A 27697-nucleotide genomic window follows, 5' to 3' on the forward strand; every position below is an offset into this window, starting at 1 on the left:
TTATTCTGCGTTGCTTCCCTCATTTCCTGTATTACTCCAAGCAGCATTCTGAAGATTTCTTTTTGTTGCAGATCAACATCTGTTTCTTCTATGAGCTTTATTAGGGCTAGGATTTCTTTCACCGTTGAATTTGTTTTTCTTGTTTTCTCATTGAGGGTGTTGGAGGTATGTTGCTACATGCACGTTATTTTGAAAGAACTGGGTGCCATGTTCCCAGAAGATTGAGGAACCCTGAGCAGTTTCTCTGTGTTACTGGTAAGAGTGTATTTATGGACCACCAGCAGCCTGCTATGGTAGTAGGTCGGGCTGCTCTGTAGGTGAAGTGCCCCGGCAACTCAGTGGCCAGAGGTGGTAGGGGTCCTTGGAGGGAGGGCTGAGGCTGTTGAGGTGACTGTAGGTATGCCACTGGGCCAGGTCAGGGAGAGCCTGCAGTTTGGGAATGCGTATGGTTTGGACTGGCTGGCCACAATTTTCTGCCTTTTAAAGATTCTCTGTGGAGTCCCAATCTGGTAGAGCTAGTTTTGGGCTTGGGCTATGGTTTTCAGCCCCAAGGCCTTTCCTGCTTTATGTTAGAATCCTAGACTGTGCTCTGGGGATCAGAGTTCTGCCTGTCTTGTTATGTCAATATCATGCTAATAGACCAAGACCTGGTTTCTGGCTCACATTAAAAGTTAAGCAATGGAACATAGCCTGAAATTGTAAGCATTTATATATACGTATAAACATATATAGTTACATACATTTTTTTCTTTTTATAATGGGCTTGTGGTGTTCCCTGGTATCAGGGCTGTGCTGCCCAGGGCTATGTCCCCCAGGGAAGGGGGACAAGATTATCCGAGTGGGTTTTGGGCTAACTGAATCTGAATTCTCCCCCAGATGCACTCCTGTTTCACTCCTGGTTCTTCTGCACAGCTACTTCATAGGTAAATATTCCAGGGGCTCCTCAATTGCTGAAAATTAGTGACTAATTGTCTATCATTACCCACCTTGCAGGTGAGGAGCTGGGGAGAGAGAGAAAGGGGATTGCTGATGTAGTCATTTTGTTCCTGGTTGGGGAGGGAGAATGCAAGAGCAAGGTGGATAGCAGAGAGAGGAACTCCGGGGTGAAGTCTTGTGACTAGTTTTCAGAGGCTCTCTGTGAGTCTGGGATTTGAGTACCTTTAGACAGCAGTTTGGGGAAATTGCTTCAAGTCTCATATATTGGGTTTAGCTTATCTTGGAGTGGTGGACACTGTCCCACTGGATCTGGTGAGGGATTAGCGGAGCCTGAGGACAGATGCAGTGAATTTAGCATGTTTCAGTGAGTTCTTGAATCACTCCATGGGTGAAAAATCACAGGGGGAGGTTTGAACCAGACTCTAGTACACTAAATCTATTTTTAGCACCCAGACTCTCAATATTTGCATCTTTACCTCCTAATTTTCAGATCTAACAACAGGAGCACCAGGCAGGTGATTCTACCTGGAAGCCACCTTGACTCCCCTCCATGGGTAACTTTTGAATTGATGATACAGGTTTCATATCATAGAATTTCTTTGGCAACTCTAGTCAACGACTTTACCTAAATTGCAAGCGTTTGCAGAGAGTGATTTCTCCTGAATCTAACTTACATTCGTTACCTCTAGTTATGGAGGAGAAGGAAAAAAGGAGGAGGTAGAAGCTCAGCCCTGCCTCATGCCCACGAGTCAGTCAACATATACTGATTAATATCCCATGTGGTTTATTTGGATATATGACAAAAATCATGCTTGCAGTAAGGCAATTCTATTAACTGTAAACTCACAGGCTGTTCTCATCATATTTTTCAGGACAGTTTTTACTGTGGGGCAAATAGGTAAAAATTATACTGTACGGTATTGCATTTAGTTTCCAAAAGAATCCACAGAGACATTTATGTAATAAATAATTTGTTTCCATTTATTTTATTAGAGGAAAGAAGTTCTGAAATATTCCCAAAGCAATATACTCTTCAAATGAGAGTTCTTTGTAACAAAACAGAACTATTGGGGGACGATGGTGTGTGCTGGTGGAAAAGAAAAGCTCCCTCATTTTTTTTTTAAAGAAAAACTTTTAAAATACTTATATGGCCAAGTTTACTAGGTGCAGTCAAGAATTAAAAGCATCTAACCTCACCCCCACCCCCAGGGGGATGAACAACAGAAATGTGGGTGAAGAGAGACAGCGGTCAGTATAAGATATGAAAATAATAATAATAATTTATAATTTATCAAGGGGGTGATGAGGGAAGAAAGATCAGCTGATACCAAGGGCTCAAATAGAAAGTAAATGTTTAGAAAAATAAAGAGCAAGAAAGAACTTTCTTTTTTTAACTTTGTTTTAATGTGCAAATATAGATGATTTTCATTGTGATCAAGGAGACCAATGTATTTTTTTAAAAGTCATTTTATTAGGGGGTCATACAGCACAGTGTAATATATGACAAAATAATAATTTATAAATTATCAAGGGTTTATGAGGGAGGAGGGAGAGAGGGAAGAAAATGAGGAGCTGATGCCAGGGACTTAAGTGGAGAGCAAATGTTTTGAGAATGGTGAGGGCAATGAATGTACGGATGTTCTTTACACAGTTGATGTATGTGTGGATTGGAAAGAACTCTTTAAAATTAAAAGTTGTTTAAGAACCTGGATATTTTAATAGAGGGACTGGATGATAAAGTTCAGGAAATCTTCTCTTAATATAAAACAAAAACTTAGTATGACTATGGTGTACATGGGATAGGGGAACCCACGGTGGTTAAAGATAGACTGCCCCTTCCTGAGAGATGCCTATTATGGGTGACAGAGAGAGGTGAAGAGAGCATCCCCAGATGGGGGTGGCGCATCTGGGGAGCAAGAAGAGCTTCACACAGAGGTGTAGCCTGGCATGAGGAGAGAAGCCTCGGGGAGGGTGGGAAGGGTATCCACATCAGGCATGTCCTAATGTAGGGTGTCAGAGCATGAATGGGATAAGGAGGGTGGCAGCCCAGAGTGAGATGTCAAAGCCACAGGAAGGTATCTGGGGAAGGAATAGAGGCAGCTATGATGCTGCCATGGAGATGAGAGGCAGACAGGGAGGTCCATTCAGTAAGTATATAATGGGAATATCTAATATATACTGGAGTAAGATCCTCACTGCACCTTTATCAGCCAACATTTCAAATTGTGAAGCTACTATTGTTTCGGGCATATCCTGCATCTAGTTCTATACACCCTGGAGAGGGGTATCTCCCTTTCTTCCCAAAAGAAATGTGCACTCTGCAAAAACTGTGCCTGCCCGCAGTGTGAGCATCCTCCAGGGTCATGAACCAGGAAACGTGTCCATGGATTTTGAGTTTGGGGAACAAAAAGAAGTCTGAATGGGTAAGATCAGGGATAACCGCCCCCCAAAACACTCAAAGAATGAACAGGTGCACTGTCTGGATTGAAGAAATGTTCTGAGCACCACGTTCCTGGCCTATTGCTCACCTCTGTACTTATCCATATTCTTCCAATTTCTTCCTGATGAGTCCCCATGGTCATCCTGTGCCCTGTGAGAAAACCTATCCTTTAGGAATGCCCCGAAACATCACCTTCTGAGCTGGCCACTCTGCTTTGAATGTAACTGATCCAGCAGATTCCCCTAGGAAGTTTCTGTTTTGATTGGACCTTCATTTTAAGAACTCTTAATGAGACCGATACAAGTGTATTACTAGGAGAACTTGCCCAGAGCCATCCACAGATCGCAGAGACGTGTTTAGACACTTCTTGTGTAAACCCATGCATGTGTGACCAGACAGTTGCCCCTTGAACAGTGTAGGGTTAGGAAGATTCTTCCTCCGACTGGTGCAGTCCAAACTCTGAGTATAACTTTCAAATCCCCCCAAACTTAACTACTCATGGCTTATTGTTGACCAGAAGCCTCACCATTGACACCAACAGTCCACTAAAACCTACTTTGTAGTTATATGTATGATCTACCTCGACTACATAAAAGTTGCATTTCTGATAGGAGATCAAAAGCTGTTTCACAAAATGCGCAAGGTTTTTGCACCTGCTACATAGCTGCAGGGACGGCTTCCTAAATCTTTTCCTGCTTACCATGGTCCCTATGCTGGGTTCACTTACCTTGAAGTGGCCAACAAGCTCAGCTTCAGATCTCCATCATGTCAAGCAACTCAATTGCTTATTGTCCTGTCACGACTTCTCTCTGCTTCCAGGAAGCCCTCCAGTAGCACTGCTGGTGCTTCGTATGGGCCCCTGGTGTTGGCCAGGGCTTACAGTCTTAACGAAACATGATGAACCGTATGCACAAACCACGAGAGGCCCTCTTTCCCGTGGCACACAATTTACTGGGGAGGCGCACCGCTCCAGTGGAGATGTTTCACATCACACCGTGTGTTTTAAAGTCTACGAATAAGTGACCCAGCCAGTGTACACACGGGCTGTTCAATGCTTATGCAGATCATCAAAAAATATTGCTCTTAAAGTATCTTGTATGTGTACGTATGCTCTGTGGCAGTGTGCACACCACAAGTAGCAGCTTTTGACACACCCAGTACCAAGATGGTGGCTTCTAGGGAGCACAGTGCACTCAAAAGAACCAGGGCTATTTAGAGGGGTATGTACAAGATAAACCTGGACATCATCTTATGGCAGAAAGTGACAACGTACTTAAGGAGTGAAGAGAAGCTTGACGCCAGTTTGAGGATACTCCAGTGGCAAAATTTAAATATTGAGTATCAAAATGAATAATGATCATAATGGTTTATAACTCAATAAACAAAAGAGGAAAATCTAAGTCTATATAGATAGAAATAAATAAAGGGATACAGTGACCATTTGGTAAGGTACCAGATATTGACAGTTTTAAAGTACCTCCTCCTCAAGCATTTATTAATGACCACTGCGGTAGAGCATCGAAGTAAGCAACATCATAATGAAGCACAGCAAATTATGCACACCACGGAGGATGCAACCGGGAGAACACAGCCTGGCTTCTGTGACACTCCTGAAAAGATATAACAAATGTAACATCCGAAAACGTCAGCCAAACTCAAATTGAGGGACATTCTATGAAATACTCAGCCTTCGTCTTTGAAAGTGCCAAGGTTACCAACGTCAAGGAGAAGCTCTTCCAGGCCCATCTAAAAGGACATAAAGACTAAACAGAACATGTGATTCAAAGCTATGTCATCTTTCTATAAAACACTGAGACATTTGGCAAAACCTGAATGGGGTCTGAGGACTTTATGGTAATAAGATATTGATTGCTATTATATTGATTTTGACAATGATACGGCAGACACATAGGAAAGTATAGTCCACACGCACTGAAGTATTACAGAATGGTAAAACATCAGCTTGACAAGTTACTCGCAAACACTCCTGGGGGGGGGATGTTTTTAGATAAATTACTAAATCTTTCTGTAAGTTTGATATTGTTTCCAAATGAAGTCTCCAATAAATGAACGATGTAGAAGAATAGCTTCCTCCTCTGTAAGAAATCATTTTATAAAAATGAAACTCCAAAATGAGTTTTTTAATATATGTGCCACCGAAGCAAGCAACCAAAATGTATTTTTAATAAAATAAAAGATTGATAAAGCTAAACACATTAAAATTAACACCGAAGAGCAGCGGCAACAACTTACAAATGGACAGAAGACCCTGTACCCTACCCAATGGACAATGGAGCACTCACCAGATCCCGTGAGAACGACCTCAGGGTGGAAGAGGAGGCAGAGGGGTAGCTTCCGGGGTCATGTGAACATTTATTCCCAAGGGTGGTGGTTTTGCTTGTTGTGATAAGTATTTATATAACAAAATGTTTTCCATTTCCACATTATTATCATGGTAGTGTTCAAACTTCACTGGAAATCTTGCCCAAAATGCCTTCAGACCTCTAAGCAGGTTCACAATACTAAAGCTATGAAGAGGGAGGACAGTCATTTCCTCCGCTTTCCACATAGCAAAGTAAAGCCAATGAAAAGTAACACACCCATTGTCATTCCTTTTTACAAACCAGCCAGCGCTTCCCTAATCTCTTCACTGCTCCCTGCATCTCTTGGTTCCTCAGGGTGTAGATCATGGGGTTGAGCATGGGGGTCATGACCGTGTGGCTGATGGACACGGCCTTGTCCATGGAAAATGGGGTGAAGGGACGTGCATAGAGGTAAATACTTGGGATGAAGATCATAGACACCACAATGATATGGGTGGTGCAGGTGGAGGCTGCCTTCCTCCTTGCCTCCCCTGAGTGGGACCTCAGCATCACCAGGATGATCAAGTAGGAGATCAGGAGGAGAAAGAACCAGATGGCATCCAGCACCCCACTGTTGGAGATCATGAGGAACTCCAAGACAGACGTGTCCGTGCAGGCGAGTCTCAGTACTTGAGGGACATCACAGTAGAAGTTATCCAGCACATTGGGACCACAGAACGGAAGTGGGAGCATCAGCACAAGCTGGGAGATGGAATGAACGAAGCCTACAATCCAGGCGGTCACCACCAGCCCCACACAGAGCTTAGTGTTCATGATGGTGACATAGTGGAGAGGCCGGGAGATGGCAACGAGGCGGTCATAGGCCATCACCGAGAGGAAGAAGACCATAGCACCTCCCAGGAAGTGGAAGAAGAAGAGCTGAGCCATGCAGCCCTGGTAGGAGATGGTCTTGCTCTCAGAAAGGAGGTCGACCAGCATCTTGGGGGCAGTGACTGAGGAGAAGCTGAGGTCTAAGATAGCCAGGTTTCGGAGCAGGAAGTACATGGGTGTGTGGAGCCGGGTGTCAGAGGTCACGGTGACCACGATGAGGAGGTTTCCCACGACAGTTGTGGTGTAGACAAACAGGAACACCAGAAACAGAAAATGCTGGAGCTCCTGAGTCTGGGAGAGACCCAGGAAGACAAATTCTGAGACGCACGTGAGGTTCTCTGGATCCATGCTATGTTCCCCATCCATCTACAGAAAACAAGCCACACTCATAGCGGCACGAAGTCCCTACTTGCCCTTTCAGTGTATAGACCCTGTCCATGTGCGTCCTCATGGACAGATCTCAATGCTAGGGACGAATTAAGGACCCTCCTCTAGGCAGTTTACAAGCCAGTCACCCAGAATCCTAAGAATCCAGAATCCTCCACCAATCCTATGAAGTCCGTGTAAGGTAGTGGGAAGATGCTGGAGTCCAGACAATAGATCTGGACTCAGACAGGGTCTTCCACTTCCAGCTAGTTGGCCTTGAGTAAATACGTAATCCCTCGGGGTCTCGGCGTCAACATCCATAAGGTGGACATACCATGGCTTTCTTTATGGAGCGAGGCTAGAAGAGAGTGAAATATACAACGGTTTTTAGCTCATCCCTCTGAAGTCTCCTAATCTAAACACATCTTTTTCTTCAAATTTCCAATAAATGTTGTACCAAATAATTTTCCAAACAGCAATTGTAATGTTGATGAACTTTGCCTGATTCGATGGTTGTGTTTTTCTCCACACAATTCAAACTCTGAAATGGCCGAGGTCTGGATTTACAATTGCACAGTGCACACCCTCGTACTCCATAAGTCCAAGGTGTGGGTTTCTAGGGACGTGACTATTATAGGGTGGGCAAGGCCGTGTAAATGAGCCTCTGGACAACACTGGACACCGAGCCTTCCAGTTGGCCTCTCCAACATAGGGGTCTCCTTACTGGATGAAGTCAGGGTGCGTGTGGTAGGTTTGTTAAGGCGAGAGGGAAGAGGATTCAGTCGATTAAGAAAGGGATGATGGAGGTTGGATTCTGGGAGTTTCTCTGAAAGGGCTAGCCACTTTAGGCAATGTTCCGAGGGAAGAAGAGAAAGGGAGATCATGAAAGGAAGTGGATGGAGGTGATTTATAGGAAGGCAGAAAGAGGCATAGAGCAAGTGAAGGCGTGGGGGACGAAAAGTGGGAGGAGAGGACGGAACTACGGATGGCAGAGGAGATGGAGGGAGAGACATACTCATGACTGGGCAAGGGGACAAATTGCCTCCCACCCCCTGCCCTGCCTTAAACTCTTCGCCTTTCTCATCTGGGCCATTCACTTGGTTATTGAATAGATACCCTTCCGCTCTAGCAGTCTGCTTCCATTTGCTTCCTCTCCAGTCGGTTCCATCCTGTTGCCTAGGAGACTTTTCTAAATTCAGACCCAAGCAGGTGTCTTCCCTGCTTAGCGTCTTCTAGTGCCTGATGTTTAAGGCTCCTTTGGAGCCAAATCAAATACTTTGTGGATACAAACAGGGTAGAGCAGGGATCCTCAAACTTTTTAAACAGGGGAGCAATTCACTGTCCCTCAGACCCGTTGGAGGGCCGGACTATAGTTAAAAAAAACAAAAACTATGAGCAAATTCCTATGCACACTGCACATACCTTTTTTAAAACTCATTTTATTGGGTGCTCATACAATTCTTATCACAATCCATACATCCATCCATTGTGTCAAGAACATATGTACATTTGTTGCCATCATCATTCTCAAAACACATGCCTTCTACTTGACCCCTTAATATCTGCTGCTCATTTTCCCCCTCCCTCCCCACTCCCCCTACCTCATGAACCCTTCATCATTCATAAATTATTATTTTGTCATATATTATACTGTCGGACATCTCCCCCCACCTTCTTCTCTGCTATCCCTCCCCCAGGGAAGAGGCTATATGTAGATTCTTATAATCAGGTCCCCCTTTCTACCCCACATTCTCTCCACCCTCCAGGCATCGCCACTCTCACCACTGGTCCCGGAGGAGTCATCTGTCCTGGGTTTCCTGGGTTTCCAGTTGCTCTCTGTACCTATGTACATCCTCTGGTCTGGCCAGATTTGTAAGGTAGAATTGGGATCATGATGGTGGGGGGCGGGGATCATTTAAGGACTAGAGGAAAGTTATGTTTCATCGTTGCTACCCTGCACTCTGCCTGGTTCATCTCCTCCCTACAAGCCATCAGTAAGGGGTGTCCGGTAGGCTATCATTTATCTTATTTTGAAGTAAAAACAAAATGGGGCAAAAACACCCGGCGGCCTGGATAAATGTCCTGGGCGGGCCACATGTGGCCCGCGGGCTGTAGTTTGGGGACTCTGGGGCAGTCTCCCTCAGCGTGTTCTCTGAGGCAACACAATGTAGTCTCCCTCCCTTTTTAAGCAATATGCCCGCCACCCAATACTTTAGGAGAAGAACCGAGGGTCCTAACTTGGATTTAGCAATTGCTCAAAAACACGTTTGCTAATTTAATGTATGAAGTAGATAATTATGTTACCTTTGCGCAGTGGAGAATTCTGGAAGGAGTTTGCTTCTCCTTTGCCTCCAAATCCTAAGGCAAGTTCTGTGTCTATGGTATAAAGCTGCCTGTTACATGCCCCGTGAAGCAGCTGCTTTCAACACCACATTCCCCCGGCTAGGACTCCCTGACGTTCTCCTCACAGTCAGCCGACTACCAGCAAGTCTAGTCCATCTTGTATTTCTCCCAAGCTCCAGCAGATGTTGCGCGGTCCTTCTGACAGGGGGCCGCTCTGCAGATGAGGAGGCCCCGGGTCTCTCACCTTCCTGTAGCCCCGATGAGAAAGACTTCAAGTCTTGTGTCTTTTGGGAGCTCCTTTCTCCTCAGCTCGGCAGCCTTCCAGCCCCTGCCCAAACCTCAGTGCCCTCTCCTGGGTGGGACCCTGGAGAAAGGGACTCTCCACAGGGAGAGGCTATTGGACTGGGCTCAAGAAGCAGAGCTGGGCTGATTCCCACTGGGAGCCAGGAGGAATGGGAGTTGTTTAAAAAGTTTCTAAATGTCTCAAAAGCATATCTTCTGAGAGGTTGGCGTTGGGAGCCCAAAGCACCAAGGACACTGCAGGGTTTGGAGATCTGGGGGCTGTGGGATTAGCAATCATCCGAGTATCTATCAGATTTGGGGTGTAGAAAAGTGAGCGCTTCCAGACTGGTATGCATCGGTTGAAATATCTCAATTAGTGTTTCATCAATTCCTGGAGTCGTGTTTCTCATGCGGGTTAAACACTGCACTGCTAATGTCGCAGTTCACACTCATCAGCCACTCTGCCCAAGTCGATACAGAGTCACAGTTTTGAAAATTTTTTTTTATCATTTTGGAAACCCTATGGTGCAGTTCTGCTTTATACTTTAGGGTCAATTCTGAGTCCAAATCAACCCAACAATGGTGAGCTTTGTTAGTCATCAATGGCTCTCAGGGCAGCTTGGACTTCTTCATGAGTACTGTTGGTTCTTCATCATGTAATATCTCCTGGAGCCGTTGAATGTCAGCTAATTCTTTGTTTATTTGTTTTGACTTAAGGAAAATTATATGTTCCGTGTGATTGGTTTCCGGGTGCTGGCTTTAAGGACAGACTTTCTATCTCGACTGGCTCTGGAGAAAGGTCCTTGTCTCTTTGAATTTCTGCTCCTGGATGATTTCCATGTGACCTGGCATCTCTCCTGTCATTCTCTGCTTACTCACTGTGTCCTCTCTTCTATATCGTAGACGGGATCGATTTAAGACTGACCCTATCCCAGTCTCATTAACTGTCTTGTTAGCATAGCATAGAAAACCCAGTCCCCGGTGGGATAATAAGCACAGGTTTCAGGGTTGGCTTCCTACACATATTGGGGGATATAATTCAATCCATAAAATAATCCTACAGAAACACTATTATTACCAGCCAGGCTAGGTGACTGTAGAGAGAAGTACTTGAAAACATTGTAATAGAAACAAAAAAAGAGCTCTCTGAATGTCCCATATTCGGATTTGGGCACATAGATTGCGGGTCATGGATGCGGTGGAAGAGCCATACAGAGAGGCTTGGAAAGGCATCCCCAGTCAGCTGTACTCCGACAATGGAAGGAAGTGGCAGGGCAGCACGTGTGACCGACCCCACCGCCATGCCGTTCACGAGCCAGCTACTGCTGTCTCCACGACAAAAGCCCCTCCGGCTGTGTCCTGCCCTGGCCACCATGTTCTCAGAAACAGCCTCCCTGGGGTAGGGATGTCAGTGAAGTGTGTTGGGTACACAGGGGTTCTGGATATCCGTTTCATCTTCTAACACATCCTGCGTCCTTCAGTATTTTCCCCATAGAATCCTTCACAGCTGCAACACGAGGCTTGATTTCCCCCCCCTCCCCTTTGGTGTTTTTCAGAATTTCCTTATCTAAGTCATGGTATTGTCAGTATAGAAAAATAAAATTCTCTTTTTGTTTTCATAAGGACTTTCACATCGGCATTCTGCACTGGAGTGGGGGAGGAGACTAAGAGCTGGCCTTCCTCTGAGGTCAGGACATGTTCTCTCCAGTTGACCTTGGCCTTCGCTGAGTTCATTTAACTTCTATCTAGTCCCCGCCTGCCTGCTCTAAGCAGCGGATTTTATGACCTGGGTATATGAAAAACTTTGCTCATTGACAAGAATTTTTACTCAGGCCAATCTTATCTTTCTCTGCTGCTAGGGGGCTTCTATCTATGAGGCCAACCCTGTTAACTGAAATTCCCACTCCATTCTCTCTGGACTGAAAAACCCTGCCATTCACCTCTCTGTTCTCACACATGATCCGGTTTGGCGAGGGAGTCACGGAAGTCTTCGGAAATGCTTCTCGGAGCAAGCCTGGTGTTAGGTTCATTCCGGCTTGAAGCAACCCGTGCACAACAGAACAAAATGTTCCCTGGTCTTGTGCCAAATTCATAATAAGGTCAGTTATACTTGAGCCCGTAGTTCCTCAGCCACGTTGTCAATCGATCACCTTCAAGGTTTTCCTTCACTTTGTGTGTGTGTTTCTTATTATGTTCTGGAGAGCCGTATAGGAGAGCCTCTCCTCTTCTTCCTCGCCGAGTAAATGACTCTGAAGATATGATGCCTGAAGCTTTGGCAGCCCTGTTGTCATCATGAGGAGAAGGACCATGACTCTCAGGACAGCCGTGCCAGAAGCTAGAAGTATTGAGTTCCTGAAGGAACCAGCCCTGGAATTATCCTCTTGTATTATTTTTAAGGAAGACAATAATCTCTGCATTACTGTGATTAGTTATTTTGCTATTTGCAGCCAAACACATTTTTATTAATACATATATCAAAGATGATACATAATCATTGTTTTCTAAAGAGTCATACCCGCGACGTGGAAGGAGTCGGGTGGGGAACATCACCTGTAAGAGGGATATAGTCATATGAGAGCAAACACAAAAGAGATGATCAGGGTAGTGGAATCAGGAAACTGGGTCACGTGTTAAGCAATTGGAGGAATAGAGAAGACCTAATTGGAGGATGTGAAAACTATCATCAGTTTTTTAAGAAGTTTAATATGGCAGAGGGTAAAAAAAGCAGATTAAGTAAGACACTATGTCCATTCTCCATGCCCTTAACTCTAAAAACACATTGTGAATAGGGAGAAATAGGTAAAAATGGATACCGGGAAGTAGAAGAAAGGAAGTGAAAGTTCCCAGTTGTCATGGTGGCTTAGAGAGAAACCAGAACTTCCGACTTGGAATATGGACGTGGAACGGGTTGCTGGGAGGTATGGTGGATAGGAAAGTGGAACAAAAAGTTTCTGGAATAGCTTCCTACCCCTGGCCGATGCAACACACTGCCCGAAGCTTTTATAAAGCAATGCGCACTCCAAGACGCTCAGGACGTAAACATCCAGAAATAGATGTGAGCTAAAGAGCAAGTCTGAGCTTGACAGGAGAAGAGTGCGACGTGGGGAAGGTAGAGCTGTCTCTCTGGGTCCAGCAAAGTTCAGAGGAAGACTTGAAGAGCCATCAGGCACAGCCGCTCCTCTCAAGGGTCCCACACTCCCGGGTGGGACGTCAAAGAAAGAAAAAGGCAAAAACACACACGAGACTTGAGACTGAACTCAGTCTGAAGCACTAACAGACACGGCCCTGAGATCTTGAACCTCAGTTCTCCAAGCAAGCTATGCCGTTAGCCTTAGCATCCAAAGGATGTGAAGACCGTGTGCAGAAGACTGTATCATGTGACGAAGGCGCAAGGAGCATTTAGCCGACAACATGCAAGTCCAAAGGGCACGCTCCACTGAGAGAAATGCCCGGACGATGCGTGAAGTGGTTTCTCATCCCAAGCATCACGGTGGGGAATGACATGAGAAGCAGGGTAAGGATGACTGTCCGGGAACTGAGATTCAACAGTGACCATTTATCCACCCCAGCACAGGGATGGTCTTAACTCTCCCCTTGCAGGTGTGGAAGCCCCTAAGTTTCCAGTCCCGTCCACACCTCCTTTCTAAAGTTGGAGGCAAAGGAGCCCGTTTCTACCATGCACCTGCTGTCCACCGTGGAGCAAGTCACTTCTTTCTGAGTCGCTAGATTGAAATAATAACGCATCCGTCGTCAGTTTTGTGATTTTATTTTTGGGGTGGAAAGGTTGTTGGGAGGGAAGGGGGTAAGAAAGGGAAAAAACAGTTCTAGAATATCAAGATCTTCGCTTTGGATCAATATTGTGCATGGCCCGATGAGTCACGAGATAAAAGTGTGAACGTGCCTGACACAGAAGTAAGGTTCTCAATACATAGTCATTTTATGTGCATGCTCATTTTCTCTATGGACTTACCTCCTTTTTTTTTCCAGATGGAAAAACAAAAGTTCAGAGAGACGTGTCACTCAAATTCCGTCTATTTAAAGTTCACTCCCTTTTACAAATCACCACGTGTCGGCCTAATCTCTTCAGGGCTGTCTGCATCTCCTGGTTCCTCAGGGTGTAGATCATGGGGTTGAGCATGGGGGTCATGACCGTGCGGCTGATGGACACGGCTTTGTCCATGGGGAAGGGAGTGAAAGGCCGAGCATAGATGTAGATACAGGGAATAAAAATCATGGACACCACAGTGATGTGGGTGGTGCAGGTGGACGCTGCCTTCCTCCTTGCTTGCCCCGAGTGCGCCCTCAGCATCACCAGGATGATGGTATAAGAAATCAGAAGGAGAATGGACCAAATGAGGACCAGCATCCCACTGCTGGAAATCATAAGCAACTCCAGGAGCGGTGTGTCAGTGCAGGCTAGTCCCAGGACTTGTGGGATGTCACAATAGAAGTTATCCAGCACGTTGGGGCCACAGAATGGGAGTGGGAGCAAAAGAGCCAGTTGGACAATGGAATGAAGGAAACCTCCCACCCAAGCAGCCACCACCAGCCCCACGCAGAGCTGAGTGTTCATGATGGCGACATAGTGAAGGGGGCGGGAGATGGCTATGTATCGGTCGTAGGCCATCACTGAGAGGAAGAAGACAGTCCCACCTCCCAAGAGGTGGAAGAAAAAGATCTGAGCCATGCAGCCCTGGTAGGAGATGGTTTTGGGTTCACGAAAGAAGTCAACCAGCATCTTTGGGGAGGTGACGGTGGAGTAGCAGAGGTCTATGACAGCCAGGTTTCGGAGCAGAAAATACATGGGTGTGTGGAGTCGGGAGTCAAAAGTCACTGTGACCATGATGAGGAGGTTTCCCACGACAGTGGTGACGTAGACAAACAGAAACACCAGAAACAGGAATTTCTGGAGCTCCTGTGTTTGGGAGAACCCTAGAAGGACAAACTTGGACACTCGGGTGAGGTTCTTTGGTTCCATGGGCTTCGCCCATATGTCTAGAGAGAAACCATGCAAAACAGAAACAATTAAAGCAAATAATTTTCCCTGTAAGGATCAGGCTTTAGCTAACTAAAGTCATTGATGAGTAACTTCCAAGACGGAGCTGAGGAAAGTGTTCGTCTTCACGGCTCCTGGTCTCTCTATCGACATCCATCCTCTGTCGTCTTCCCCCCTTTGGAACTTTGGTCCTTGCCCACGGATTCCATGTTGGATCCCTGCCGTGTGTGCGTATTTATCTGTGTGTCGTACATAGTCTTGTGAGTCCCAGCACGCCACACATTTCGTTAAGTGAAGCCGTAAATGAATAAACAGGCTCTCACGTGCCTGTGTCTCTGGAGCACCCTTCGTCTTTGGGAGAGACTCATGGTTTCAGATAAACAAACAGGTCCTTCCTTGCGGTGACGGTGTGAGGGCCTGCAGATGGTTCACTGCGGAGGGAAGCCATAAGAAGAAAGGCTTGTTTCCATTTGGAAGGAAAACTGGAGAAAAACGGCAGGTGATCTTGGCCGTTGCAAAGCTGGGCTGGTCAGCACGTCTGTTTTCCAGTGTGCACTCCTCTCACGTGGAATGTGTTGTCATGAGGTCGCCCACAGGGACAACGAAGCCACCAGGGTAAGTGCAGAATGCCCTGAGACTCCTGCTTCCCGACAAGCACGTGCCGCAGGTGTTCTGTCACTCAGACACACATGTTCCTTGATGGTCTTTGGAAAGAAAACTCAGTGGCGGGGGGGGGGGGGGGGGGGGGAAGAGGGGGATGCTGAGTCGTCGAGCTGTCCCGCGGGGTTTCCAAAGGTGTCCATCTCTTGGAAAGCAGACTGCCACGGTTTTCTCCCGTGGAACGGCTGGTGAGTTCCCGCCGCTGAGCTTTGGATTAGCAGCCAAGCGTGTCAACCGCTGAGCCGCTGGCGCCCCTTCTGATGACCTTTGAAAGGACGTTGGTGCGCTACCTATTGGGTTTGTAAAACATAGAAAATAGAAGATGGGGAGAACATGTTTTCTCCCTTTGCTCCATAAACGAAAGTTCTAGAAGACACCCACTTGAAAAATAAACTGAGTTCTTTGGTGCGAGAACCAATCCTATGGAGTTACACTTGTCCTGGGTCGTTTTCTCTACAGTTCAGGGACATTCGCCCTGGGGCTCCACCTCGCAGAGAGCTACGCCTGACGGACGGACAGAGGGATGGCGGTAGGACACTGCAGGCCTCTACGCGTGTGTGAGAAACACATGCTAACGAGACATGGCCGTTTCAGCATCCCTCTCATGGACCATTCCGTGACATTGTTTGCATCCAGCATGCAGGGTGGCCAGCAAAATTTTCCATCACTTTTAACAGAAGCTCGGTGTTCTTTTTTTTTTTTTCTTTCCTTCAAGGGAACCAAACTGAATGTATATCAGAAGTTCTGTCGCAACTTCCATAGACAGAGATAAAGCTCAGTTATCTCTAAAAGAATGTATAAGGGATTACAGGCCTCAAACCACTGCCTGTTTACCTTGAGACCAAGCTCAGATTCTCAAATATCTGAGTGCAAAAGGATGCTTCGTGGAGAGGCATCCTTTGTTCTGTGGTGGCACTGAACCACCCCGACACTGGACCATTTGAGAACTATCTCCGTGGGCAAAGGAGAACCCCTCCAGTTGCTGCTCTGTGGCGGGAAATGCAGTGAGCAAGCAAGGGTGGAATGGACCCGTCCTCACCCACCAGAGCAGGAAGCCCGAGTCCAGGCAAGAGGGGAGCAACTTCTGGGTGCAACCCTGGCAGACGCTGACTTTACGTGCTTTGTCCACCACATGGTGGCCAGGTCTGATTGGTGTACTTTAAACAGCAGGCTTTGGCCTCTCTGAAAGAGCCTTGGATGCCTGAACCCAACTCTCCCACCTGATCACTAATTCCTAAAATGCCAACCTCATAGCTTTATTATTTTGTCTCATGGCCCTTATCTCTATTAAGACGGCCACCACCTTACACCTTTCCTGCTTTCATAGAGACGCGCCCCGAAGGGGCTGCAGGTGGGAGCAAGGACCTCCTATCTTAGCTGTGACTTCATTCTAAAAAGAGAGTAGATGAAGCAAACTAGGCAAAGAGTTGGTAAGCTGTGTGAGATGGGTTCACCAGGGTTTATTATAATCTCTCTACTTTGAGGATGTACAAAAATTTCCAAGATTAAAGGAGAGATTACCAGCTTCAGACACACTCTAGCTTTGTCATTTGTTTTCTGTGCTGTTCGAATATTTGGCTTGAATAAATCATCCATCCAGGCTGATGGGAGGAAAGAATTTGAAAGCAAAAGGACGTGTGAGGGAAGCGTATCCTCTAGAAACGCGGCTTCGCTGTATATAAGATCTAGTTCTAATATACCAGGTAGAGTGTTAACCAAAGGAAGAGCATACCCTCATCACACCTGTTCCAGGTACCACGTCACCCTCTTAGCTGGTGCTAGAAACTGGCCTCTGTGGTGTAAACGGCCCTGCCCCCTTCTCTGCGCGCCTCTTGCAACTAAAGACACGTGACCGGAGAGCAAGCCCCGGTGATGGAGGAAAATGCTGCCAAATGTAAGACAAGTTGACGCTTCAAAACTTCTCTTTGAAAAATGTTCATGGCCTCTGATTACCGGTGGAACAGCCATTCAGAGCAGCCATCCAGTAAGCTAACACTACAGCAATAGGGTCCATTCGTGTTTTTAAAGTCCCTCGTTGACAAAGCCTTTTTGCACGTACAATGCTGAACATTATGAAGACTTTGAGGAAATGGCTATATCACTGGTGGTGTATGCTTTTTGGAAGATGATTTCAAAATATGTACCAGACCCATAGATAATTTATAGTCTCTATCCCACTAATTCCTCTCTATTGAATTTGTCTTAAGGAAACAATCAAATTATTTTAAAAACGTGTTTAAGGAGGCTCACCACATCCTTAAATGTTATAATATTAATAAATCAGAAACAACAAAAATGTAAAACCTTAAAAAATGGTTTAATAAAATATGGTACCTCTATGTGACAGGTCACTAAGTAACTAAGGTGTGTCTCTTAAAACTTGTTTTAGCTTATAGAATTTTACTGTATCATGAAGTGATTTTGTTTTAAATAGGGAATTTACAAAGCATTTTGTTAAAATATATTATAAAACTCAAAGGAAGAAGGTGAAAGGGCTCTAGTAGCTAAATGCTAACACTGTTCATAGCGATTCACCTCTGCTTGATGGATTCTTTCATCTTTCCAAATATTTCTATTTTATATACGGACATAGCTGAGGGAAATACGCCAGTCACAAAAGGACATATACGTTATGATTCTGTTTGTATGAAATGTCTAGAATAGGCACGAGAGCTCAGGCCTAAGTTTATGCGTGGTTACCAGGGACAGGGGGAGGAGGGAGAAGGGGACTCGTGGCGGAGGGGACGCGGAGTTTCTGTCTCAGGGCGATGAAGCTATGTGGGATTGCGTAAGAATGATACTTGCACAACATGAGCGCACACAGTGTCACTAAAATGGACACGTGAAGAACGTTGAAATAGCAAATAGGTTGTCACACACATCTTGACTACAAATCGATTTTTTTTTTCATTTGAAAAGGGTCTTCTAAAGCTGATGGTGCCCGGCTATCAAAAGAGACAGTGTCTGGGGTCTTAAAGGCTTGACGGTGAACAAGCGGCCATCTCGCTCAGAAGCAAATAAGCCCACATGGAAGAAGCACACCAGCCTGTGCGATCACAAGGTGCCAAAGGGACCAGGTATAAGGCATCATGCAAAAAAAAAAAAAGATATAAGTGTGTGTATGTATGTGTATATATGTGTATATGTATATATATATATATATATTATATTAAATGAAGGGGGAAGTGCAGAGTGGAGACCCAAGGCCCAAGTGTCGGCCACTGGAGATCCCCTCATAGAGGGGCCTAGGAGAGGAGATGGGTTAATTAGGGTATGAGGTAGTATCGATGAAGAACACAGCTTTCCCCCAGATCCTGGATGCTTCCTCCCCCCAACTACCATGATCCGAATTCTACCTTGCAGGGCTGGATAGGACAGAGGCTGTACACTGGTGCATATGAGGGTTGGAGGTACAGGGAATCCAGGGTGGATGATACCTTCAGGACCAAGGGCGTGAGGGATGATGCTGGGAGAGTGGAGGGTGAGTGGGTTGGAAAGGGGGAACTGATTACAAGGAGCCACATGTGACCTCTTCCCTGGGAGAGGGACAGCAGAGAAGGGGGGAAGGGAGACCCCGAATAGGGCAAGATATGACAAAATAACGAGGTATAAATTACCAAGGGCATATGAGGGAGGGGGGAAAGGGGAGGGAGGGAGGGGGAAAAAAAGAGGACCTGATGCAAGGGGCTTAAGTGGAGAGCAAATGCCTTGAGAATGATTGGGGCGGGGAATGTATGGATGTGCTTTATACAATTGATGTATGTATATGTATGGATTGTGGTAAGAGTTGTTGGAGTCCCTAATAAAATGTAAAAGAAGAAAAGAGAAAAAAATGATTAGGGCAAAGACTGTACGGATGTGCTTTATACAATTGATGTATGTATATGTATGAACTGTGAAAAGAATTGTATCAGCCCCAATAAATTGTTAAAAAAATAAAAATAAAAGGGTCTTCTACTAGAGACCAAAAAAATTAAGCAAGAGGTGACAAACATCTTGGTGCTGCTCAGCACGGCCTTGGTTTACAAGGAGAAGAGTTCGAGGGGAAGCGACACGGATGGTGGAAGAGAAGCGATCCCTGCTATGGACAAGACAAGACGGAGATTTCCAGGAGCATCACCTACCTGCGAGGTGGGACAGGAACTTGGGACCTTTCATATTGAGGCCGCCCTCCTGCAACTCCGTCCTTCTCTCGGCCTCTCTCAGAGTAAGACCACATATGGGATTGTCCTTCGGGGATGGGACTTTCCTGAGGGGACAGGACTTCGGCGTAATTCGTGAAATAAAGCTGGGCCCAGGCTGCCGAGGAGCACTGGGAGTTATTAAAAGTCTGTGAGCGGATTGCATCAGACGCACATAATCGTTGCGAGGATGTCTTGGGGTTAAACACCGTCGAGGCACTGATAATAGGAGCAAGATGCATAGGGCCAAGAGCTTGCAAGGCAAATGACTCTCCAGAGAGAGTTGTTGTTGTTTTTGGGGGCTGTGGAGTTGGTTCCCATGCACAGTGGCCCTGTGTTTCGCAGAAGAAGACTCTGCCCTGAGTCTCCTCACACTCCGTGCTGTCATTACAACCGTGTGTCTGTCCAGCTCATGGAGGGTCTTCCCTTTAGCAATGACCTCTACTCTGCCAGGCATGATGTCCTTTCCCAGGGACCGGTGCCTCCTGATAACATCAGCGAGCAAAGAAGACATGACATACATGACCTTGACCTCTCACCTCTTCCAAGGGGGAAGGAGAAATCAAACTCCACACCAGCATCACACAAGGCCGATTCCCATAAGGCTGAGGTCAGACATGCCCCGCCCTCTGACCTCCCTGCCAATGTTGACACCCACTGTCCCTCCCACAGCTTTCCCTCCGTCTCAGCTGGGTTCAGTGATTTATTTCACTAGTTATCCGGAACTCACCGGCCCTACTCAGGATCCTTGGGTTTATCAAGGAAGTTATCAGGTTACACATGCGCAGGATACAATTACTCAGGCAGGTCAGACGCTTAGCTGAGCCAGCAGGCAGGCTGCTCTCTGGCCTTTGACCTCCAAGCCACATGGCCCATTGGCCTGTGCTGTGCTTGTGCAATATTGAAAATATCTCTGCGGGCTGCCAAAGAATGCCCAGAGAGCATACTACTCTGCCAGCAGCCTCAGCCTGACAGCACTCAACTCTACCTCAGGGGATCAGCAAACTTAGTTCCTCCAGGCAAGTACCCAGAGGCACCTCACTACACACGCCAGCCTCCTGCCTGAAGGCACTCAGCTTTTGCTTGCTCAGTGGGCTGTGAAGTCGACTGCTCTGTCTCAGTCCTGGTTCCTGGTTCAGCTGCTGCCACACCTCTGATGTCAAAGCTGTCGGGATCATGGGGCTCAGGGTGCAGGACAGGGTCCGCTCCTCTCTCTTGGCTGGTAATGAAATCCTCCTCTTCCTGCTTCTGAAAGGCCTCGTTTTTAGCCTTTTCATTTACATACAATTCACCTACCATATAGTCAAATTTTATATATATATATATATATATATATATATATATAATTTTATTGGGGGCTCTTACAGCTCTTAGAACCATGCATGCATCAATTTTTTTCAAGCATATTTGTACACATGTCGCCGTCATTATTTTTTCAGTATTACTTTCTATTTGAGCCCTTGGTATCAGCTCCTCTTTTTACCCTCCCTCCCCTCCTCGTCACCTTGTGACCCCTTGATAAATTACAAAGTATTATTCGTTTCATATCTTACACGGACCGGTCTCCCTTCCCCTGAGTTTTCCCTACCTCCCCCCTACTGTCCTGGTATCGTTACTCCCATTTCTGTTCCTGAGGGGTTCATCTAACCTGGATTCCATGTGTTGTGAGCCCTTATCTGTACCTGTGCACATGCTCTGCCCTAGCCCACAGTGAAAGGCAGGGTTGGGGTCACGATAGTGGGGGGTGAGGAAACCTCAAGGTACCAGAAGAATATTGTGTATTTCATCGGTGCTATACTGCATCCGGTTGACTCATCCCTTCCTTGTGACTCTTCTGTGAAGGGATGTTGCATTGTCTACAGATGGGTTGGGGGTCTTGCTCCGACCCCTTTTGTTCTCAACAATGTGTTTTTTGTTTGTTTCTTTGGGGGTCTTCTGATGCCTGTTACCTGATCCCATTGACACCTCATGCTTCTTCCATGTGGGCTTGTTGCTTCTCTGCTAGATGGCTGCTTAATTAACTTCAAGCCTTTAAGACCCCAGGTGCTATATCTTTTGATAGCTGGGAGACATCAGCTTTCTTCACCACATCTGCTGTGCACCCATTTTGTCTTCAACAATCATGCTGAAAGAGTGAGCATCATAGCATGTCAAGTTATTAAAACAAAGTGTTCTTGCGTTGAGGGAAGGCTTGAGTAGAGGCCCAAAGTCTGTCCATTTCCTCTATGTGTTGCCATATAAATATATGTACATATGCTAATATCTCTATGTTTATACCTTTATCCATAGCTTTGCTTCCTAGACCTTTCTTCTGTTTCCTTTTATCTTCCTCCTTTCCCACCATCACCCTGACCCTTCTTCTTCCTCTTAGTAACTCCTCTCAGCTAGATTGCTGTTGCTCCAACACCCCCAGGATCTCTACGTCGTCCTCATTGTTGATTTTAATTCCCTAGTTGTTCCCTTGTCTATGGCATTGTTTTCACACCGCTCCCTTTCCTCGGCTCCTCCACCCTCTAAGTCACCCTCTTCAGTCCCATTGCTTTCTCCTCAGGCTTGCTTCCCATACCTATCTTATATAGGCAGGAAAACCAACAATAACGTAGACAATACAAAAAGAAAACAAAAATGGAATAAAAATAAATAGAAAAATTATATATATATAGCAAAAAAACCCCAAACAAACAAAAAAGCATAGATAATTCCAGGTCTGTCTGCTGACCTTTATGACTGTCTCCCCACTGGTCATGGGGGATTTCAGAAACTGCCCCTCCTAGCCTAAAGTCTATTTGGGGGCTCCTCAGGGGCTGTGTGGCTTGGCTTTGCTCCAGTTGCTGACCTGTTATGTTCTCCTCTTGGTTGACCCCGCTGTGAGGGGTTCAGACTGGACTCACTCCCCACGATGTGTCCCCAGTATTGTCCTCTGTCGCGGTGTGCTCTGGGGCCTTGATGTCTGCAGCTGTTGTCTCTGTACCTTAGCAACTCCGTGCAGGGACGTCGTCCTCTCTTGCCTTCTTGGTTTGCTTCCATGTGGGCGTCGCAGGCTGGCCCCTCTCCCCAACCTGTAGGTTTAGTGCTGTCCTCTGTATCACATACTTTTAGGGAGGGGATTAATTTGGCTCTGATTGGGGCTGGCCCTGCAGACCACTCCATTCATGTGTTGCTCCAAATGTTACGTTGCTCTCAAGGTTTGGTGCACCATGGTGGGGTCTGCGTGCACGCTCCCAATTCCCTTAATTTTCTGGTCTGGCAACAGGAGCGCCTGGATGCCATCTTGACTCTGACCGATTAAAATATATTCAAAAGTCATGCAATCACCTCCATAATCAATTTGAGAACAATTTCTTCAATTGTGTGCTCATTCTTATTAGCTCCCAATCTCCTCTACCATGACCCCAAGAAACTATTACTCTATTTATTGTCTCTATAGATTTATCTATCTAAGATTTCATATAAAGAAATTCATAGTTTAAAAATTACAGAAAAAATTCAATCCAGGGGAATCGGGGAGGGGGTGAAACGAGGAGCTGATACCAGGGGCTTAAGTGGAGAACAAATGTTTTGAGAATGAGGAGGGCAACATGTACAAATGTGCTTGACACATTGATGTATGGATGGATTGTGATAAGAGTTGTATGAGCCCCCAATAAAACAATGAAAAAAAATTCAATCCAGAAGAAAGCAGAAAATAATGAAAACTAGAGCAAATTTGAAAGGGGTCAAAGGGGAAAACAAATGATAAGGTGTTAAATTCTAACCTGAAGATATCTGCATTCTCCCTTTTCAATGCACTCCGTCTGAGGACAAGGCTAGTCACACACCTCCCCACCACCACCCAGTCACTGGTCAGGGGGTTCCCTGGAAGCTAATCCATATGTGGACCCTTCACGTGGATGTTGGGCTTTCACTGTCTTCTGTGGTCGTCTGCAACACGGGCGTTCAAAATTTAAGCTCTGATACAATATCCTCCTCCACTCTTGGATTTTATTATTTGTAATCCTTGGATTTGTAATCACAAGTGCTTCCTCACTTGGATGGGTACTTATTTTAAGACAAACTTTAGAGATCCCAGACGCTTTTCTTTCTGATAGCCAGGCACCACCTGATTTCTTTACCACATTTTGCTTTAGCACCCATCTCTTCAGTGGTCCTTCATGAGGGTGAGTATTGAGCACATCACAGGAACTGATTGTTCTTAGGTTTGGGCTTAGGGTCAAGTGTGAGCTCAAAATCTAAAATTTATATCTAAATCCCTGTTAGTGTCACTTTAGTGGTAGCATTATCAGTTTTTCTTTTGTTTTTTTAAAATCATTTTACTGGGGGCTCATACAATTCTTATCACAATCCATACATAGATCCATTGTGCTTCAAGAACATCATCATCATCATTCTCAAAACATTTGCCTTCTACTTGACCCCTTAATATCTGCTGTTCATTTTTTCCCTCCCTCCTCACTCCCCCCTACCTCATGAACCCTTCATCAGTCATAAATTATTATTATTTTGTCATATATTATACTGTCTGATGTCTCCCCCCACCCTCTTCTCTTATGTCCCTCGCCCATGGAGGAGGCTAGACTTAGATTCTTGTAATCAGTTCCCCCTTTCTACCCTTTCTACCCCACATTCTCTCAACCCTCCAGGCATCGCCACTCTCACCACTGGTCCTGGAGGAGTCATCTGTCCTGGATTCCCTGACTTTCCAGTTGCTATCTGTACCAGTGTACCTCCTCTGGTCTAGCCAGCATGATCAGTTTTTTGAGAGATAATAGAGGTCATCTCCATGGAGCCTTTGGTCTTTCCAATAATAGTATTTTGCAGTAGCCCTGGTATAGAATTTAAAAGACTACTGAGATTGAGGGAATATTCATATACTGGAAAGCTTTTTAGACTGAAATGCATAGGGTGTTCATCTATATAGATTAAACAAATTAAGTGATTGAATCCTGTTTAGGAAAAGAAAATGAGGGTTAGACACAGGACGTGAAGTTCAATGACACTCATTCATTGCAGCAGAACAATATCTTCAGAACTGAGACATGTCATAAAAATCTAAGAAAATATGAAAGTGTCATAAACATGTTAGCCTTAAGTTGCATATGATTTTGTAACCTCAAAAACAAGCCTTGCTTCCAAGGAGCATTCTGGCTGTACTTCTTCCAAGACAGACTTGTTTGCTATTGTGACAGTCCGTGTATTGTCAAAATATTATATCTACCACTCTGATAGAGACAGTTGAAACCCTATAGACAACAGCCCTGTTCTCTAGAGAAACAAAACCAGGCTGCTAATAATTTTATATACATTTATACAGATAGATATATAACATAAGAAATAAACAGTTAATTAAATTATAAAGCAGTACAAATGGCTCAGTGCAACTCACTCCCATGAGACAGTTGTGAGAAACTAGCAGTCCTTCAAGTCCTGAGGGATGCCAGGTAGTCCTCTGTAGAGCAATTCAGGCTATTCCAGCACAGGCAGCAAACAGCAAGGCAGGTCAGCAACAGTCAGCCAGATGACAGGGTCTGACAGTCCCCAGCTCAAGAGATGTAAATACCAATGGTGTGGCAAAGCAGGACACCTAACACAGTCCATGGGTTAGGTGTCCCACAGGTAGTGTAGCTTGCAAATTGAGGCAAAGAACAAGCAAGGTAGCAGCACACTGGTCTGATGATCAAAGAGCAAGAGACAAGAAAGGCAAGGCTCACTGAGCCATTTATCTCTCTGCCCTTCAATTAAGTCCTCAGATACCCTTCAAACCTGGAACTGAACCCATCTCCTGGGGATCATATTGCAGCCAAGCAAAGAGAGTAAAATAAAAATGTGTAAACAACATCTACAATGGAACTGCACAAGGTATTGCCTTGACCCTCTCTGATGCTCAGACCTGCGTAGCATCATCCTCTGTGAAGGATAAAGCTGAGAGAAGCAATAGAATTCTTGGTGCACTTAAATGAAGAAAATCAAAGTTAGTTAACATGTATGTTCTGGAAAGCAAGGTAGACCAATTTGGAAACAGCAGCTAAAATAGAGAATAACTCTTGAAAATTAAACAGAATGGAATGCAAGATGTCTGGGGTTAAACTATGAAGGAGCCAGAGCAGTATAACTCACAGAAACTCTCAAAACGGATCCTTTAGGGTCTTCTTCCCAGACAAAGTCTACATGAAAGAGAAATGTTGAGACTGAGTCAAGATTGATCCAGATGGGGCAATACAGACAAATTAAAGTTCAGATAAAAATGGTGAAGAGGAAAGAGCTAGAACATCTCAGAGCAAATCATTCTTGGATCTTAAAAGCTAGCAAGTGGCCACCAAAGATGCACATATGGGGCGCTCTCTCCCTGTCTAGAGAGGAGCATGAATAAAATAAAAGACTCGGGGGGAAAACGTCCAAAGAACCAACAGATCATGCAAGCTGCAGCCTGAGGCTGAAAGGACTAGAAGATACCACTTTACCACCACCAACCACTCTGGTACCACGCCACCACCAACAACCACTCTGACACCACGCCACCACCACCTACAACCACTCTAACACCATGCTGCTGCCACCAACCACTCTGACACCACACCACCAACAACAACAACCACTCTGACACCACGCCACCACCACCTACAACCACTCTAACACCATGCCGCTGCCACCAACCACTCTGACATCACACCACCAACAACAACAACCACTCTGACACCACGCCACCACCACCAACCACGCTGGTACCACGCCACCACCAAACCACTCTGGTACCACGCCGCCACCACCAACAACCACTCTGACACCACGCCACCACCACCACCAACAACAACAACCACTCCACCAACAACAACCACTCTAACACCATGCCGCTGCCACCAACCACTCTGACACCATGCCACCACCAACAACAACCACTCTGACACCATGCCACCAACAACAACAACCACTCTGACACCACGCCACCACCAATCATCCTGACACCACGTCACCACCACTAACCACTCTGAGTAGAACCAGAGAAGGTCCTGGATAGAATAAAAGAAAAAATGTACAACAAAAATTCAAAATCCTATTAAAATAAAGGTCTGATCTACAGCTCTGATAGAGACGGGGGAACCCTCCAGACTATGATCCTTCAAACCTGGAACAGAACCCATGTCCCAGATTTGGGGCGGCCATCAAGCAGGGGCAGGAATGAAGGACAACTGGAAGCCGGGACCCCAGGTGCTGTTGCCTTAAGGCAACTGCAGGCGTGTGTGTCAATGGTTCACTTGGAAACCCATTTGTTCTTTACACTTTTGCCCAAGCCACAAAACACTTTGTCACCTTATTTTTCAACACTACAGAATAACAACAGAAGAGAGAGGTGTGTGAATTATGTGCCTTCTAAAATGTCAGCAGAATGACTTAAACAGACTGTTTGCAAGCTTCAAGATCCCAGTTACTATTGTTAACAGAACCTCAAAATCTCTGTGGTCTCTCAGTTTCCCAGAGCAACAAATGCTCCAAGGTAGTTTTTCTTATATAAAAAACGGTGCTCATTCTGGCTTTAAATCCAATCAAATTATTGAACTAACTCACAAAGTTTCCACATCCCTCATTGATTATGGGTCTCTCTCATCTACATACTATATATTATCTTTCAAAAATCTTTTCAGCTCGAAAGGAAAGAGATCAGGTTTCTTTTCAAAATTATAAATTAGGTGGAGGCTTACATTTCAGATCATCAACAGTTTCAGTCATCCATCAAGCCCCTCAGTAGTTTATCCCTCACTCATTCCTTGAGTTCTCTGGGCCTTTCACTTATTTCACTCAAGTTAACACCTACCAAACAGTTTACCCCATGGCTTGGTCTCCCCTCCCTTGTCCTCCCCTCCTGCTACTTTGGTAATCTCCGAAATCTGTTCCCTTTGGTGTGAAAGTCTTTAGCTTGGATTTTGTCCCATAACAGTGGTTCTCACATAGTTGTGCTTTGTAATCAGCTAATTTCATACAGCATAACGTTCTTCAGGTCCATTTGTGCCAAGAGAGGCTTCATGTTTTCATCATTGTTTCTAAGAAATCAGATATCCTTTCATCTCACTTTTAAAAGCTGCCATGATGGTTAAGGTTGTGTGTCCAGTAGACTGGGCAATGATTCTCAGTGGTTTGGCAGTTAAGATGTAGTGTGGCAGTTACATAATTATGTAGCCATCACCTGTAATGGGATCTGCTGTACTATATTCATCTCCATGATAAGATCAACTATGAGCAGTCCATCAGGTGAAAGGGAGTTTCCCTGGGGGTGCCATCTACATCCAATGTATATGAATGTGGTAGT

At 45.5% G+C, this 27697-nt stretch overlaps 2 protein-coding genes across 2 annotated transcripts; both read right to left on the reverse strand.

Moving 5' to 3' along the window:
* Positions 1–5982: 5982 nt before the first annotated feature.
* On the reverse strand, positions 5983–6918 carry LOC142458255 (olfactory receptor 4D2-like). Its single transcript, XM_075559283.1, has one exon. It carries the CDS (start codon positions 6916–6918, stop codon positions 5983–5985), a length of 936 nt encoding a protein of 311 aa, XP_075415398.1.
* A 6685-nt stretch (positions 6919–13603) lies between these two features.
* LOC142458256 (olfactory receptor 4D1) lies at positions 13604–14539 on the reverse strand. The gene has a single exon (XM_075559284.1). It carries the CDS (start codon positions 14537–14539, stop codon positions 13604–13606), a length of 936 nt encoding a protein of 311 aa, XP_075415399.1.
* Positions 14540–27697: the final 13158 nt, after the last annotated feature.

This window comes from Tenrec ecaudatus, chromosome 10 (genome assembly GCF_050624435.1).
Source record: "Tenrec ecaudatus isolate mTenEca1 chromosome 10, mTenEca1.hap1, whole genome shotgun sequence".
Lineage (NCBI taxonomy): Eukaryota > Metazoa > Chordata > Mammalia > Afrosoricida > Tenrecidae > Tenrec > Tenrec ecaudatus.

Bases quoted from the DNA above. Each gene is read 5' to 3' on its own strand.
- LOC142458256 (XM_075559284.1), bottom strand. From the start codon at position 14,539: ATGGAACCAAAGAACCTCACCCGAGTGTCCAAGTTTGTCCTTCTAGGG.
- LOC142458255 (XM_075559283.1), bottom strand. From the start codon at position 6,918: ATGGATCCAGAGAACCTCACGTGCGTCTCAGAATTTGTCTTCCTGGGT.